Genomic DNA, 14,915 nt, shown 5'->3' with positions numbered 1-14,915 from the left:
AACAGCAATAATATAAACAACATTCCGTCTTACTTTTTGAGCAAAAAAATAAAAATTGAAATTTTTGCACTTTTTTAACACTTTTAATTTTTTTATCTCAAAAACTATGATAGGTCGGTCAATGGGACCTTCACCATTCGATTCAGCATGCTCAAATTAGTCAAAAACAGCAATAATATTAATAACATTCCGTCTTACTTTTTGAGCAAAAAAATAAAAACTAATTTTTTTGCACTTTTTTAACACTTTTAATTTTTTATCTCAAAAACTATGATAGGTCGGTCAATGGGACCTTCACCATTCGATTTTTCATGCTCAAATTAGTCAAAAAAAGCAATATTATTAATAACATTCCGTCTTACTTTTTGAGCAAAAAAATAAAAACTTATTTTTTTGCACTTTTTTAACACTTTTAATTTTTTTATCTCGAAAACTATGATAGGTCGGTCAATGGGACCTTCACCATTCGATTCAGCATGCTCAAATTAGTCAAAAACAGCAATAATATAAACAACATTCCGTCTTACGTTTTGAGCAAAAAAATAAAAACTTATTTTTTTGCACTTTTTTAACACTTTTAATTTTTTTATCTCAAAAACTATGATAGGTCGGTCAATGGGACCTTCACCATTCGATTCAGCATGCTAAATTTGTCAAAAAAAGCAATAATATTAATAACATTCCGTCTTACTTTTTGAGCAAAAAAAAAAAAAACTTATTTTTTTGCACTTTTTTAACACTTTTAATTTTTTATCTCAAAAACTATGATAGGTCGGTCAATGGGACCTTCACCATTCGATTCGGCATGCTAAAATTAGTCAAAAACAGCAATAAAATAAACAACATTCCGTCTTAATTTTTGAGCAAAAAAATAAAAATTGAAATTTTTGCACTTTTTTATTTTCTATCTCAAAAACTATGATAGGTCGGTCAATGGGACCTTCACCATTTGATTCGGCATGCTCAAATTAGTCAAAAACAGCAATAATATAAACAACATTCCGTCTTACTTTTTAAGCAAAAAAATAAAAATTGAAATTTTTGCACTTTTTTAACACTTTTAATTTTTTTATCTCAAAAACTATGATAGGTCGGTCAATGGGACCTTCACCATTCGATTCAGCATGCTCAAATTAGTCAAAAAAAGCAATAATATTAATAACATTCCGTCTTACTTTTTGAGCAAAAAAATAAAAACTTATTTTTTTGCACTTTTTTAACACTTTTAATTTTTTATCTCAAAAACTATGATAGGTCGGTAAATGGGACCTTCACCATTCGATTCGGCATGCTAAAATTAGTCAAAAACAGCAATAAAATAAACAACATTCCGTCATAATTTTTGAGCAAAAAAATAAAAATTGAAATTTTTGCACTTTTTTAACACTTTTAATTTTTTATCTCAAAAACTATGATAGGTCGGTCAATGGGACCTTCACCATTTGATTCGGCATGCTCAAATTAGTCAAAAACAGCAATAATATAAACAACATTCCGTCTTACTTTTTGAGCAAAAAAATAAAAATTGAAATTTTTGCACTTTTTTAACACTTTTAATTTTTTTATCTCAAAAACTATGATAGGTCGGTCAATGGGACCTTCACCATTCGATTCAGCATGCTCAAATTAGTCAAAAAAAGCAATAATATTAATAACATTCCGTCTTACTTTTTGAGCAAAAAAATAAAAACTTATTTTTTTGCACTTTTTAACACTTTTAAATTTTTATCTCAAAAACTATGATAGGTCGGTCAATGGGACCTTCACCATTTGATTCAGAATGCTCAAATTAGTCAAAAACAGCAATAATATAAACAACATTCCGTCTTAATTTTTGAGCAAAAAAATAAAAATTGAAATTTTTGCACTTTTTTATTTTCTATCTCGAAAACTATGATATGTCGGTCAATGGGACCTTCACCATTCGATTTTTCATGCTCAAATTAGTCAAAAACAGCAATAATATAAACAACATTCCGTCTTACTTTTTGAGCAAAAAAATAAAAATTGAAATTTTTGCACTTTTTTAACACTTTTAATTTTTTTATCTCAAAAACTTTGATAGGTCGGTCAATGGGACCTTCACCATTCGATTCAGCATGCTCAAATTAGTCAAAAACAGCAATAATATAAACAACATTCCGTCTTACTTTTTGAGCAAAAAAATAAAAATTGAAATTTTTGCACTTTTTTAACACTTTTAATTTTTTTATCTCAAAAACTATGATAGGTCGGTCAATGGGACCTTCACCATTCGATTTTTCATGCTCAAATTAGTCAAAAAAAGCAATAATATTAATAACATTCCGTCTTACTTTTTGAGCAAAAAAATAAAAACTTATTTTTTTGCACTTTTTTACACTTTTAATTTTTTATCTCAAAAACTATGATAGGTCGGTCAATGGGACCTTCACCATTCGATTCGGCATGCTCAAATTAGTCAAAAACAGCAATAATATAAACAACATTCCGTCTTACGTTTTGAGCAAAAAAATAAAAACTTATTTTTTTGCACTTTTTTAACACTTTTAATTTTTTATCTCAAAAACTATGATAGGTCGGTCAATGGGACCTTCGCCATTCGATTCAGCATGCTCAAATTAGTCAAAAACAGCAATAATATAAACAACATTCCGTCTTACGTTTTGAGCAAAAAAATAAAAACTTATTTTTTTGCACTTTTTTAACACTTTTAATTTTTTATCTCAAAAACTATGATAGGTCGGTCAATGGGACCTTCACCATTCGATTTTTCATGCTCAAATTAGTCAAAAAAAGCAATAATATTAATAACATTCCGTCTTACTTTTTGAGCAAAAAAATAAAAACTTATTTTTTTGCACTTTTTTAACACTTTTAATTTTTTTATCTCGAAAACTATGATAGGTCGGTCAATGGGACCTTCACCATTTGATTCGGCATGCTCAAATTAGTCAAAAACAGCAATAATATAAACAACATTCCGTCTTACTTTTTGAGCAAAAAAATAAAAATTGAAATTTTTGCACTTTTTTATTTTCTTTCTCGAAAACTATGATAGGTCGGTCAATGGGACCTTCACCATTCGATTCGGCATGTTCAAATTAGTCAAAAACAGCAATAATTTTAACAACCTTCCGTCCTTCTATCTGAACACAGCAATTGTTCTGAATATATTCTCCTCTGCTCCTTTGTATACACTTCATTCCCCCACCACTTTTTTGTGCGCGTAGCGCGACCATCTTCGTTCGCTGTTGGTTGGCTCACCGAGGCCAACTTCCTTGGCGATTTTCTAGGCCAGCCTTTTTCTAGGCTAACTTCACACACATCTGCGGCCGACGGGGGAGCTCCTTATATACCATAAGCACCCACCCACTTTTCATAACCAAAAGATTGCCCTTCTACTAGAATATTCCCACCCATCGGTCGACGTGAGAGAATTCAGGCAACCTTTGTACCTGAATTCTCCAACGTCAAAAGAATTTACTTTTCATCCCAAAAATAGACTTGTTAATTCTCAACAATTGATTTCCCACAAAAGATTATTAGACTGATTTTTAAAATTAATTTCACTATTAGGATTTTAATTTTAAAACCCACTTAACAAAAAATTCATAAAAAAGAACTAAGAACAAAACGTACATAATGCATTAACAAACCCCGTAAATTAATTTGATTTCTCTTAACAAAAACAATCCTTAAATTTTTATACCAATGCGCTATGACTGAAGAACTTTTGATCAAATAAAAATTCGGGCTGTTAAGCAAAAAAATGCTTTAATGTTGTGTCCATGGAATACAGAAATTCTGGGTTAGTCCGCTGTTTCTTAATCGAACAGACCGAAGCCCATGTCGTCGTCAGATTCCTCTTCTGGCTCTTCCTTCTTTTCCTCCTTCTTTGCAGCAGCAGGGGCAGCAGCACCAGCAGCGGCGGCTGAAGAATTTTTATTTTATTTTAAATAACTTTTAAGAGAGTGAGGGAAAAAATGCTTCTTTATTTGAGACTAAATAAAACAAAGCAATAACAATTTTAATATACCTGCTCCACCAGCTGGGGCAGTTCCAATGCCGGATCCCACGTTGGTGATCAGGTCCTTGATGTAGACACTTTAAAGGGCCTTGGCAAAGAGACCTGGTCAGTAGGGCTCCACTTCAATGCCAGCAGCCTTCAGGATGGTCTGGATCTTCTCACCCTGTTATGAAAATATCAACAGTTCCGTAACAAATAAAGCTTCGCAAAAGGCCAACTGAAAACTAAAAATGATTTTGTCCATTTCTCTCTGCAGGCGAAAGAACGCGCCGAATATGGACGGTGCGTTTTTCATTGAGGAAGTGGTGGTGCAAGTTCTTGGAATCTTATTGATTTGCTGACTCTCAATTATCCAGACCCATCACATCACTGGTGCTCGGCTGCTCTTGATCCAGTTGATGGCAAAGGGAAGCCAGTCAGGCAGAGGCTTGTTGGGAAAATCGTCCATTTGTGGGTCATCAATGGCCACGATGATGAGATCGGCAGTTTTTCCAGTTAAGCCTGGTTGAAAAAAAATTAATTTATAAATTTTATTTCAAAATCTGCCATTTTAAATTGTCTTATTTAGAAAATATAAAATCTATAAATTTTAAGAAAAATTGATATTTTTACTTAAGATTTGGGTAATTATTAAGAATTAATTTACATTGCATGTTTGTGAGAACAGGGTTCTTGGTCAGTCTAAACATGGAGAGTTCTCTGTAGAGTTCCGATGAGATTCCTGACTCAGGGATGACAACCTGGACAGGTATGCCGTGGCTGGAAAGTTGTCTGGCACAGTTGGCACCTAGAACGGCACTCCTCTGACTACCACAGAAGACGACCACATTTGGAAGTTGATGGGCGTTTCGAGGATTCAGTCTGTGTATGTTAATAAAAATGATAAAAAAATTAATATTTTTATGGTCTTCAATTAACCTGTGACCTCCTCCCAGAAGCTGCAATGCGATTTCGGTCGCCGCTCTTCCCATCAGTTCAGCTTGTCGTTCAATTGTGACTCCTAGTCTCTCAGATAGTCCCAAAAGTTGATTGCGCAGAGAAATCGAAATCGAAGGCACCACCAAACCAGAGTCTAGATCAGGATTTTTTTGTTTTTATCTTAGAAAATTGAATAATTTGCACAAAATTTACCTGTCACATATTCAAGGGAGATGTTGCCTGGAACTTTTATCTGCCTGTACTTGGCAGGAGTCGCTTCGAGGACATTTTCATCGTGACGGTACTTCTGAGGTGTCTCTGCTTGTTTCACCAAATCAGGTCTGCTGCTTTGTTGGTTAATCATTTCATACTCGGCCTGGAATAAATTACATTAACGAAGGCGTGAAGGCCATTTAAAATCACACTTGTTTGTTGAAGAGGGCTAGATTTTTTTCAAAGTCAAAGTCCTCCTCTAGAACAGCGTTGTCAATAGGTGACCCAAATGCTGCAACGTCCCTTTGTTTAAAGTGCCTATCTTTTTTGCTGGGAGAGCGGAAGCCGTCAGGAAAGAGGCATCGACCTTAAATAACCAAATATTGCAGACTTTATGCATTTCTTGATATGGTTTTTTAACTTACCACTTGATCCTGGCCGAAGTTTGATGGGGATTTCACGCCTTATAGGTGACAAAGACAAAGCCTGCAAGTCCCGCAACATTCCGTCGTGCGAAGAATGCGGGGCCGCAGCGTGAAAAGCAGATTTAACCTGTCCATTCTGAAAGGGCTGAGGAGGTGGAGCCTGGGCTTGATCTTGTGGGAAAGACTTCTGCAAAATCTCCAGGTCTTTGATGTCAGTTGCCCTAAAAAAGAAATATTTGACAATGTTACATACGTTTTTATGTATGTAATTTTGGTTATTAAATTTACCTGATAGTGATTTCTCGCGAAGTGCACGGCACTCCGTTTCTGTCTGCATTTCTCAGGGTGATGCTCTGGTCACTGGCCTCAACTTTGGCGATAACACCTTTGAAAGTGCCAAGAACCGAGCCGCAGTTGATCGCAACCGTGTAGCCAACCCACTGTGCTGCCATGATGTTCTTCGAGTAAATGAAAAGCTGCAGCCGCTTGCGAGATGGATGTATGTGGCAGATCGAAGTAATGCGATAAGTAGATCAATTCTAGCTGGTTAATGCTGAAATACTCTTGCTCCAAGTGGGTCTCTTTCGTAGATCAACGAAAGAGAAAACAAGCTTTGCAGCCTTTGCAGGCCGCTTGTTTTTTTGTTGTCTTCTCTAAATCTCTACACTACAAAAAACAGTCTTACCAACGTAATGAAATCTTGATAAAACAAATTTCAAACCAAAGTTTTCTAAAAAGTATATATTTATTTTTAAAATAAATTACTGGTGCTAAATGCTTTATAACATAAATAATTGGAAAGTGTCAATTGAAAAATTGGTTTGTAATTTTGTAAAATTTCCAAATAAATTGTAATTTTGATAGTAATTAGTAGGCTGCACTGGTCACTTTTTGCAAATAAAAACAAAACAAAAAAGGGGCTGCGCATCCAGCGAGAAGGTTCAAATTTCACGTATGTATGTATTAATTCTTAATTTTTACTTGGGAATTTTTTAAATAAAAATGCACGATTAAGCTTTCTTGTAACATGAAATCATAGTTTATTTAATTTAATCGTAGTATTTTGGAAGCTATTGGCTAGTACGGAAGGCGGGCATAATCATGCTGGCTGATGACAATATCACTCAACAGGTTTATTCTTTATAATACATAATTCATTATTTATCATTTTAATTTTTTTTTCTTTAATTTGACAGGCCGATGAAATTGAAGCTCTTTCTTCAATCTATTTTCCAAATTTTGCAATAGAGGATGAAGACTGCCGTTCTTACAGCATCAAAGTTGTTGAGGGAGGAAGAGAGGCAATGTTATTCTTTAAGTTCCCACTCAACTACCCGTACCCCGTACCTCCTCGTCCATGAATGGTACGAGTGGCAAGTCTTTTAACTTTTTCGTTCACTTTTCTTCCCGCCGCTTTTTCGCCCTCTCGTGGCGCTCGCGTGCATCGCTTGCGCCAACCCGCTGAACGCTGAACCGTTCATAGCGCATCTTCCAGTTGGTAGCACTGCAAGAAGGTGTAGCACTAGCCACTAGAGCTAGACAGCTAGAGCCACTAGTAATGGGAAAATGTAAACAAAGCTCAACGCAAGAGATCATGCACAAATTTTAACTGCGCTACCGCTACTTGATTTAAATTTGTATAATATTTTTCCCTCTTAAAAATCTACGCAAATCATGGCAGAAGTTTCGGAATATCTACGTAAATTTCTTGCAGATTGCGAGCGAGAATTCAGCACCCGGTACACAGACGAGGACCCCGAGTTCATCAATTACCGCAAATCCACCCAACGCGGACCGCCTTTGGAAGAGAAATGGTATATTTCAATATTTTTAATCATGACCATATGTCTTGTGTTTCCGTGAGTAAAAATTTGTGTGTGCAGGTTTGGTAGGCAGCCAAGACAATTTGATCGAAGCGATCGCGGAAGATCTGATCGGAATGATCAGGGCAGACGGGATGACAGGAGAGGAGGAGGACGAGACGGGAGGGATAGAGGTGACTCATATCGCGGTCCAGACAGACATAGAGACCAGCATCAGTCGCGGCACCATCCATATGGACATCATTCTGACCGACCTAGATATAGATAACGTCAATATTAAAAGTAATAATTATTAATTTTTTTTTCAAACAGTATCCATATGATGAGAGAAGAAAATAAATTCAAACGCACAAATATTTTGTAACAATTCGCAGCTTGATTATTTTTATTCTGAAGCACAGCTTTTTGAACAATAGAATACAAGGCAATGGGGAATTTGAATCACATTCGAGTGGGTAACGGAAAGATAAACATGGGTGAAGAGTGGCCTTTGACACTTAAAGCAGATTGCAGATGGTCCCTGCTCAAGTCGCTTCTCAATTTCTTTTGGTAATTTAAAATGTTTTAAGTCCTCATCAACATCCATTGCCTCTTCTTCATCTTTGCATCCTAAGTCTTCATTTTGGCAAATTGCATAAAACTTTTCATACACGACTCTTTGCGAAAGTTCAACTAACGAGGACACTGTTGACTCATTTTGGTGACTTATTCTCAAGTCACTTGGAAGAAAAATAGTTTGCGTACAGCCAGAACAGCGTGTTTCAATAAATTGTTGGCTCACGATAGTCCAGTCTCCGCACCTATTAATATTATTTAATTATTAAACTTTTGAAAAAAATCGATAAAATACCTTTTTTCTAAGCTCACCCCCTCTCCGCAGTGATCAAGATTCACAAATTTTTGACCAAGTGCTTGAATGGAACACCAATTTAATTTGCTGTTTAATCTTATGTCAATAATTGGGAGGCTGCGGAAAGGGAGTGCTGGCAGAAAATGCAAGGAGTTCGTCTCTACTGAAATTATTTCTAACTTGGGTAATCTTGTCATAGACCGAGGCAGCCATAATAATTGGTTTTCGCCCAAGTTGATTTCTCTTAAATTTACGCAGAAGCTGATTTCGAATGGCAAGAATTTTAGCAAATTGCCAGATATGTCAAGACATTCCAGATGATTCAGCATTTTAATATCTATATATGTAAAAAATTAGTAAAATTAATTGTTATTAATTATACCTCTGCAACCTTTTGGTATTGATTTGATTAAATTTCTGCTGAACTTCAAGCACTTCAGCGCGGACAATTTGAAAATAGGTTCAGGTATTGTGGTGAAATTGTTGCTGTCGAGGTGAAGCGTTTCCAAATTTTTTAAGAACGACAGTTCGTTGGGAATACTGTTGAGTTTATTAAATTCAAGATACAAATTTGTCAGACTTGTGAGATTAAATCCAATCCAGGAAGGCTACAAAATAATTTAATTTAGCTATAAATTGATGGGAATTAATAAAATTTACCAAAACATGAATATTGTTCCAGCGAAGGTAAATTTCTTTTGCGTGTGAGCCATAATGCTGCAGTTCATTTGGTAGAGTTGTGAAATTGCGTGCATTCCAGTGCAAAATTATTTTAGCTTGCAAATCCTTCACAAGCTCCCCATTCATTTTGCAGTTAAGTTGAAGAACACAAAAGATTAAAAAAGAAATTTTCCTGGCACACTTTTCACTTGTTACGGAAGCACTTGAAATTATGATGATTGGCTTTAAACGCACACTGTACAACCATAAAAAGAAGATAACAATATATTAGCACTTGTAAGAATTAACTAAAAATTTTGAAACCAACCTTAAATTATTTTAAATAAAGCGTCGCGATTTCAAATCTCGACGTCTTTTAACAAAGGATTTGAACTTGAATCTTGGGCGGTGGGTTATTTTAGGGTGCTGAGCTATTTATATATATTTTCGCTAGCGCATGTGGTGGGAGCCCTCTGGTGCAAACATTTATTGGGATTCTCTTATTGTATTCTATTTTGCTAGCGCTGCAAAAATTTTCATTGTGGGAGTTTTCCAGCCTACATAAATAAAATGTTAAAATAAAACTTCCAAAAAGTCTATAAATATGTAGAATATAAAAAATTGTCTTTGAAGTTAGGCCATCTAATAATCATGATGGTCGACCGAGCGCGCCGTTTTTCGTTAACGTTGGCAACTCTTAATTGGCGCTTTCGCGATTGGATAATCCAGGTTGACGGGGTTGACCCGGGAATAACACAGCTGGGCGGAATAACAATGGCTGCTTGGGCACAAAATTCTTGAATTGCTCAAAATTTACATTATTTTTATATAAGAACCTTTAATGATTTTATTCTTTTCAGACAGTTTAATTTGAGCCCAACTCTAGAAAAAAGTAAGATGCCACTTGACGACTCAAAATTTAGACACGCCGTGGTTGGTGCGTTGAAATGTTTGCAGTGCGAAATCTGGTAAATACGTCTTGTCGCAATCGCACGCATATAAAATTGGTTTAATGTTTAATACTTCGTGGTTATATTCCATGTTTTCAGTGAGGAGGAGAGCCTGGAACTACTGCCTGGGCTTTGCGTAAGCCACGCGTTTTGTCAAGCATGTTCCACCACATATTCAGCTTGTCCGTCGTGCAAGAGCGATTTCAAACCCAATGAGTCGATCACGTTTTCCGTTGATCCGCAAATGCTGACAGCCTTGCACAGCTTGGAGTCGCTCTTGAAAGTAGGAACTGTTGAGGTTGAGACACCAGTGAAAAAACCAGTATCTAGAAAATCTGGAGGAAAACCTTCACTGCCGGAGTCAACTTTAATTTCTTCAGCTGTGAGATTTTTTCCAAATGATTAATTAATTAAATTTAGTTGATAAAAATTCTTTTTTGAAGAAATTTGATCTTGTCGACGCACCAATACAAACTCCAGCACTTAAAAAAACTACAGACAAACCGCTACTACTATCGCCAACTCCTGTACCTTCTCCTGCTGTAATAATATTTTGCGCTCAATGTTGACTAGTATCACGAAAATTTTGAATCACTTTTATAGAAATCCGAGTCAACTGTGGTGTCTGTAACTTCAACTCCAGCGAGAATGAGAGGCAGAAAATCTTCACTGTGCAGCCCTGTGCCTGATATCAACAAGAGAAATACTAAAGGAGAAACTTTGGTGCATGTGGCTTGCATAAAGAAAAATTTTGAAGAAGTGGAAAGACTGCTGAGTCTGGGAGCAAACTGCTGTGTCCGAGACTACAATGGATGGACTCCTTTGGTAAAAAAAAAAAATTAAAGTAAAAATGTGTATTTTTATATGTAAGAACAAAAATATTCATAGCACGAAGCTGCTCAAAGTAACAGAATGGATATTGCCAAAATTTTGTTGGAGCATGGTGCACGAGTAAATGCAGCTGGTGGAGAAGAATATTTGACTCCTTTGCATGATGCCGTCTCCACTGGTTATACGGAAATGGTCAAGCTCCTCGTGAGATTCGGAGCAGATCCTGATCAGAGAAGCATAAAAGGAGAGATAGCCAAGTAATTCATAATTCAGTTATTTTTACATTTTTGATTTTAATAATTAGTCATGTAACAGGGAATTGACGAAAAATGCAGAAATCATCGAAGCCTTACAGAATATAAGCTCTCCTGAAAAAGATTCGTCGACGTTGACAAGTGAAATCACATTTGCTGATGGTCGACCCTTGCTGATCATGTCGAGCGGTTTAGACAAGAATCATAAGTCTGCCTTGCTTTCATTTTTGAAGATTTACCCTGGAAAAATCGTTAACAAACCAAGGTAGACCAAAATAAACATTTTTTTTTCTCTTTTAGTTAAAACTAGATTAAAATTTCAGTGGCGATGTGAAGGTAGTAGTTGTCAATAACGAGAATAATATTTGCAACACTTCCATAGCAGTGCTCACTGGAATTGCTGCTGGTTCTTGGGTTGTCAGACCAGAATGTGAATATTTAATTTTACTTTATTTGACGTAATTTGACTTCAAATTAAATATATTAGGGTTAAGCACTTGTGTTGAAACTCGTTCTTTGGTAGATCCTGTGCCATACGAGTTGTATGGAACGAAAAACTCGACTACGCCCAATGTTTTCCGGCGTGCCAGGATAAATTCCAACGACATGGTTTGTTTGAATTTTAAATGAAAGAAGAAAATAAACCCAAATTACTAATATTTAGCTTCCTGGTCTGTTTGCTGGATGCCATTTTTTCTTCAGCAACATTGAAAAATTTGGATCTGATTTGAACAAGGATGTCATCATGCAGATTGTGAAAGTGATGGGTGGACGGGTCTTGTCTCGGTCTCCAGATCCCGAGAATATATCTGGAGATGGCGATGTTCCTTTCCATGCAAACGCATCTGGACCTTTGGCAAAATGCTCGCACTACATCATTTTTGAAAAGGGAAAGACCAAGAAGAATTTCATTGAGTTTAACATGCAGCACATCAAAGCTCTCCAATACTCCTGGCTCATAAAGTGCATTGAAAATTTTGAACTGATTGATCCATAATAAAATGAAGAAGTAATTGTTTCCAAAATTTATTAATTAGTTAGATCTTACAAAAATTTTCACTTTAATAGTAGGAATTAAACTTACTTTACAGTTTTTTTCTCATTACAAATAATTTGAGCTTGTATAAGGACTTGACGAGCAGCATTGTTGATGTGTTGGAATCTTGCTGGACCCAAGTGAACTCCACCAAACCATCTTGTAACAATGACCAGCACGTCGGATGCATTCAGAATCTAATGGTTAGAGCTTTGAATAGATTAATTAGTATATTTATTAAGTAATACCTCTAGTAAATGGAGCATTCGACTGCCAGCATGAGTTTCTCCATCATCATCACAGTCACTAATAATGTTGCCTGACCTCTGAATGCGGTAGGCATATATGTTGTGGGTTGTATTAGCTACTTTTTTGATTTGGTGGAGAGCTTTTAAGGCAGATCTGAGGCAGTTCACAGAAGTTAAAATCGAGACAAGTTTTAAGCGGAAATAGCCATACTTGATATCACTAATGTTCTTAACTATTGCAACATGTCCTTGGAATGTGCATTTCCCTGCTGAGAGTGGTTCTCCGTGAATCAGGGGGTAATGAGGAAAAACATCTTTAATTTCATCCACGTTAAATTTTGTTTTCTCTTCCATTGAATCATTTGAAACTGGTTGAAAGGAACTGAGGGCTTCTCGAAGCTTTACTACCCATTGGAAAATGACAGGTTCTCCAATGTTCTCCCTAGAAAAGAAAATATAATTAATATTATTGATTATGTAGCAAAATAAAAATCAAATGCAAATTACTGTAATTACAGGAAGACATTCTGAAGCTGATTGTCTACATCAAGTCCGTCTTCTCCCTTGAGCCAAGGCGCAGAAATTTGGTAGATTGGGGGACTGTCTGCTGGGTAGTTGAGTGGAAACTTAAAGAATAACATTGCCTCTCTTCCTCCCTCAACAACTTTGGTATTACAAATTTAGTTTATTGCAAACCAAAATAAAAATAAGAAGTTGCAAGTAAGGGGTTTGCGTATTATTATACTGACTGATTATTTAATTGTTTAATAAATTCTATTTTATTTAAATTATTAATGGGTAATTGTTCAATAAGTTCTATTTGTTTAAATTATTTCTATTGCTAACTGTTGAATAATTATATTGGTTGGGTTATTTTGTTAAACAAATTGGGTCAGCTTACACACGGGCTTTATTTTATACAACAATTCTGGCAGAATGAGCAAATTTCACTGACTCGAAATTGTTCGTTCAATGTCACTTAAAAATCAACAAATGGGAGCGGTGTTCCCTGGGTAGGCCGGCAGGCTGCCCTGGAAACGTCCTTGCTGGGAACCCGGCGGCTCCCTACAGGTCGGCGGCGGCTCTCGGCGCGGCCGGGGCCCACGGCGTGCGGGTCTCTGGCGGCGGACGTTCGGACGCCTTCGTCCGAGCGCTCGCTGGCGGCGTGCCACGTCGGCGCCCGATTCATGGACAGGAAGGAGCTGGGGACATAAACAATGGGTCACTCGGCTGTACATCCGTCCCACGTAGTGGTTTGACCTTTCGGCCAAAAGAAGGCCTCAGGGAGAAACAATTGTAATTTCTCTTACCTGGCAAAGCTGCTCCGTACGGCTTCGGACGGCTCAGCCACACCCAGGACAGTACGATGGACACATAGGTGCGCCGCTCGAGGGGCTCGGGACGCGGTCGGCCTTCCGGCTGTCCTCGGACGAGACAGCGTCGGGACAAGTCAGCGGTCGGGGCCTTGAGACGGCTCGGACGGGTGCGAAGGGTTCGGACGGGTGTCCGAAACTGCACTGGATGTCCTGGTGTCCTGCGAACAAAGAGCAAAGGGTTGAATGCTCTCCGTCAGCTGGCTCGAGTGTCGAAGCTTTACCTCTGATTTCTCTGAGGTCTGTCAGCCTTCTGCATCGAGCCAGCGGACGGAGCGCTTTTTATAGCGCGGGTAGCAGCCCTGGGAGGGTCGCGCAAAACCCACCCACCCATTTGATTTACATTGAGAACTTTCTAGATGCATCTGCTAGAAAGTTTTGTGAATACAGTTGAATTCTAAAATGCCTCTAAAAATTCCCTTGAAGTGAATTGGAATCCCATGAATTCTACAAGCTAATTCAAATTGAATTTGTATTAATTATTTGTAAATTTAAAGCTACTTTAAATTTAAAATAAATGCAAGATTTATTTGTAAGAATTCAACTTAAAACAATGGCCAGAAAAGGAAGCCCTTAAAAAATAAAATGAATTTAATTGTAAGCCGTAAATAAATTGAATGATAATAAGTAAAAAAAAAACACACAATGTAGTTCTCCGATGACACAGCCACAGTCTAAACAAACAAATTAAGAGAGGAATAAAGAATTATTCCACACCAACTTTGATGCTGTAAGAACGGCAGTCTTCATCCTCTATTGCAAAATTTGGGAAATAGATTGAAGAAAGTCCTTCAATTTCATCGGTCTGTCTAATAAATGAATAAAATTAAAATGATAAATAATGAATTTTGTATTATAAAGAAGAAACCTGTTGAGTGATATTGTCCGATATTGTCATCAGCCAGCATGATTATGCCCGCCTTCCGCACTAGCCAGTAGCTTCCAAAATACTACGATTAAATTAGCTAAAATATGATTTCATGTTACAAGCCAAGAAAGCTTAATCGTGCATATTTAAAAAATTCCAAAGTAATATAATTAAGAATTAATACATACATACGTGAAATTTGAACCTTCTCGCTGGATATGCCCAGCCCCCCTTTTTTTTTTATTTGCAAAAAGTGACCAGTGCAGCCTACTAATTACTATCAAAATAACAATTTATTTGGAAATTTTACAAAATTACAAACCAATTTTTCAATTGACACTTTCCAATTATTTATATTATAAAGCATTTAGTACCAGTAATTTAATTTAAGAATAAATATGCACTTTTTAGCAAACTTTGGTTTGAAATTTGTTTTATCAAGTTTTCATTACGTTGG

At 36.5% G+C, this 14,915-nt stretch overlaps 4 protein-coding genes and 1 long non-coding RNA gene across 24 annotated transcripts; 2 read left to right on the top strand and 3 right to left on the bottom strand.

Annotated features, from left to right (window-relative positions):
• The first annotated feature begins 2,963 nt into the window (after window positions 1-2,963).
• On the top strand, window positions 2,964-4,896 carry LOC132199202 (uncharacterized). Its single transcript, XR_009442090.1, has 4 exons — window positions 2,964-3,953; window positions 4,031-4,192; window positions 4,266-4,503; window positions 4,677-4,896. It is a non-coding gene; the product is annotated as an uncharacterized LOC132199202 (long non-coding RNA).
• LOC132199193 (enhancer of mRNA-decapping protein 3-like) lies at window positions 3,740-6,217 on the bottom strand. Its single transcript, XM_059623746.1, has 9 exons — window positions 5,854-6,217; window positions 5,566-5,786; window positions 5,353-5,507; window positions 5,141-5,303; window positions 4,928-5,081; window positions 4,656-4,870; window positions 4,228-4,510; window positions 4,019-4,172; window positions 3,740-3,913 (listed from the first exon to the last, which is right to left on the bottom strand). Exons 1-7 carry the CDS (start codon window positions 6,015-6,017, stop codon window positions 4,371-4,373), a joined length of 1,212 nt encoding a protein of 403 aa, XP_059479729.1. The 5' UTR covers window positions 6,018-6,217; the 3' UTR covers window positions 3,740-3,913; window positions 4,019-4,172; window positions 4,228-4,370.
• Window positions 6,218-7,065: 848 nt separating this feature from the next.
• On the top strand, window positions 7,066-12,874 carry LOC132198680 (BRCA1-associated RING domain protein 1-like). Of its 6 annotated transcripts, XR_009442011.1 has the most exons (15): window positions 7,066-7,202; window positions 7,280-7,379; window positions 7,449-7,670; window positions 9,759-9,866; window positions 9,948-10,230; window positions 10,292-10,390; window positions 10,452-10,673; window positions 10,737-10,936; window positions 10,995-11,198; window positions 11,257-11,363; window positions 11,421-11,542; window positions 11,598-11,942; window positions 12,005-12,172; window positions 12,224-12,642; window positions 12,736-12,874. XR_009442011.1 is itself a non-coding variant. In XM_059622838.1 (11 exons), the coding sequence occupies exons 3-11, from the start codon at window positions 9,796-9,798 to the stop codon at window positions 11,928-11,930; spliced, it is 1,641 nt and encodes a 546-aa protein (XP_059478821.1). In that variant the 5' UTR covers window positions 7,091-7,379; window positions 7,449-7,670; window positions 9,759-9,795; the 3' UTR covers window positions 11,931-11,958. The 6 variants fall into 6 exon arrangements, 2 of the variants coding, with proteins under 2 accessions (XP_059478821.1, XP_059478822.1); XR_009442012.1 differs by having other exon boundaries at window positions 7,090-7,379; window positions 11,457-11,542; window positions 12,736-12,871; XR_009442009.1 differs by having other exon boundaries at window positions 7,091-7,379.
• Window positions 7,754-9,317, bottom strand: LOC132198681 (leucine-rich repeat-containing protein 57). The gene is made up of 5 exons (XM_059622840.1): window positions 9,227-9,317; window positions 8,899-9,154; window positions 8,630-8,846; window positions 8,239-8,575; window positions 7,754-8,188 (listed from the first exon to the last, which is right to left on the bottom strand). Exons 2-5 carry the CDS (start codon window positions 9,043-9,045, stop codon window positions 7,774-7,776), a joined length of 1,116 nt encoding a protein of 371 aa, XP_059478823.1. The 5' UTR covers window positions 9,046-9,154; window positions 9,227-9,317; the 3' UTR covers window positions 7,754-7,773.
• Window positions 11,950-14,878, bottom strand: LOC132198683 (protein IMPACT-A-like). Of its 15 annotated transcripts, none has more exons than XM_059622842.1 (7): window positions 14,647-14,875; window positions 14,459-14,555; window positions 14,316-14,395; window positions 12,734-12,886; window positions 12,429-12,659; window positions 12,218-12,371; window positions 11,950-12,166 (listed from the first exon to the last, which is right to left on the bottom strand). In XM_059622842.1, exons 2-7 carry the CDS (start codon window positions 14,486-14,488, stop codon window positions 12,014-12,016), a joined length of 801 nt encoding a protein of 266 aa, XP_059478825.1. In that variant the 5' UTR covers window positions 14,489-14,555; window positions 14,647-14,875; the 3' UTR covers window positions 11,950-12,013. The 15 variants fall into 15 exon arrangements, 7 of the variants coding, with proteins under 7 accessions (XP_059478825.1, XP_059478827.1, XP_059478828.1 ...); XM_059622844.1 differs by having other exon boundaries at window positions 14,651-14,875; XM_059622845.1 differs by having other exon boundaries at window positions 14,316-14,399; window positions 14,647-14,871.
• Between the last annotated feature and the right edge of the window lie 37 nt (window positions 14,879-14,915).

This window comes from Neocloeon triangulifer, unplaced genomic scaffold (genome assembly GCF_031216515.1).
Source record: "Neocloeon triangulifer isolate White Clay Creek 2 clone unplaced genomic scaffold, ASM3121651v1 ptg000013l, whole genome shotgun sequence".
In the NCBI taxonomy this organism is placed as follows: Eukaryota; Metazoa; Arthropoda; class Insecta; order Ephemeroptera; family Baetidae; genus Neocloeon; species Neocloeon triangulifer.
The sequence above is the reverse complement of the archived record's forward strand: the minus strand, read 5'-3'. Positions and strand labels throughout refer to the sequence as shown.

What these genes read in the sequence shown, in the direction of transcription:
- LOC132199193 (XM_059623746.1), bottom strand. Translation starts at nt 6,017, where the DNA reads ATGGCAGCACAGTGGGTTGGCTACACGGTTGCGATCAACTGCGGCTCG. An exon ending in CTCCCTTGAATATGTGACAG is followed by an intron (nt 5,082 to 5,140) that starts GTAAATTTTGTG and finishes ATCCTGATCTAG; the next exon opens with ACTCTGGTTTGGTGGTGCCT. An exon ending in TGTTCTCACAAACATGCAAT is followed by an intron (nt 4,511 to 4,655) that starts GTAAATTAATTC and finishes TTTTTCAACCAG; the next exon opens with GCTTAACTGGAAAAACTGCC.
- LOC132198681 (XM_059622840.1), bottom strand. Translation starts at nt 9,045, where the DNA reads ATGAATGGGGAGCTTGTGAAGGATTTGCAAGCTAAAATAATTTTGCAC. An exon ending in GGAACAATATTCATGTTTTG is followed by an intron (nt 8,847 to 8,898) that starts GTAAATTTTATT and finishes ATTATTTTGTAG; the next exon opens with CCTTCCTGGATTGGATTTAA. An exon ending in GGGGTGAGCTTAGAAAAAAG is followed by an intron (nt 8,189 to 8,238) that starts GTATTTTATCGA and finishes TAATATTAATAG; the next exon opens with GTGCGGAGACTGGACTATCG.
- LOC132198680 (XM_059622838.1), top strand. Translation starts at nt 9,796, where the DNA reads ATGCCACTTGACGACTCAAAATTTAGACACGCCGTGGTTGGTGCGTTG. An exon ending in CAACTTTAATTTCTTCAGCT is followed by an intron (nt 10,231 to 10,291) that starts GTGAGATTTTTT and finishes TCTTTTTTGAAG; the next exon opens with AAATTTGATCTTGTCGACGC. An exon ending in TTGGGTTGTCAGACCAGAAT is followed by an intron (nt 11,364 to 11,420) that starts GTGAATATTTAA and finishes TAAATATATTAG; the next exon opens with GGTTAAGCACTTGTGTTGAA.
- LOC132198683 (XM_059622842.1), bottom strand. Translation starts at nt 14,488, where the DNA reads ATGACAATATCGGACAATATCACTCAACAG. An exon ending in GACTGCCGTTCTTACAGCAT is followed by an intron (nt 12,887 to 14,315) that starts CAAAGTTGGTGT and finishes AATTTGTAATAC; the next exon opens with CAAAGTTGTTGAGGGAGGAA. An exon ending in CAGCTTCAGAATGTCTTCCT is followed by an intron (nt 12,660 to 12,733) that starts GTAATTACAGTA and finishes TTTCTTTTCTAG; the next exon opens with GGAGAACATTGGAGAACCTG.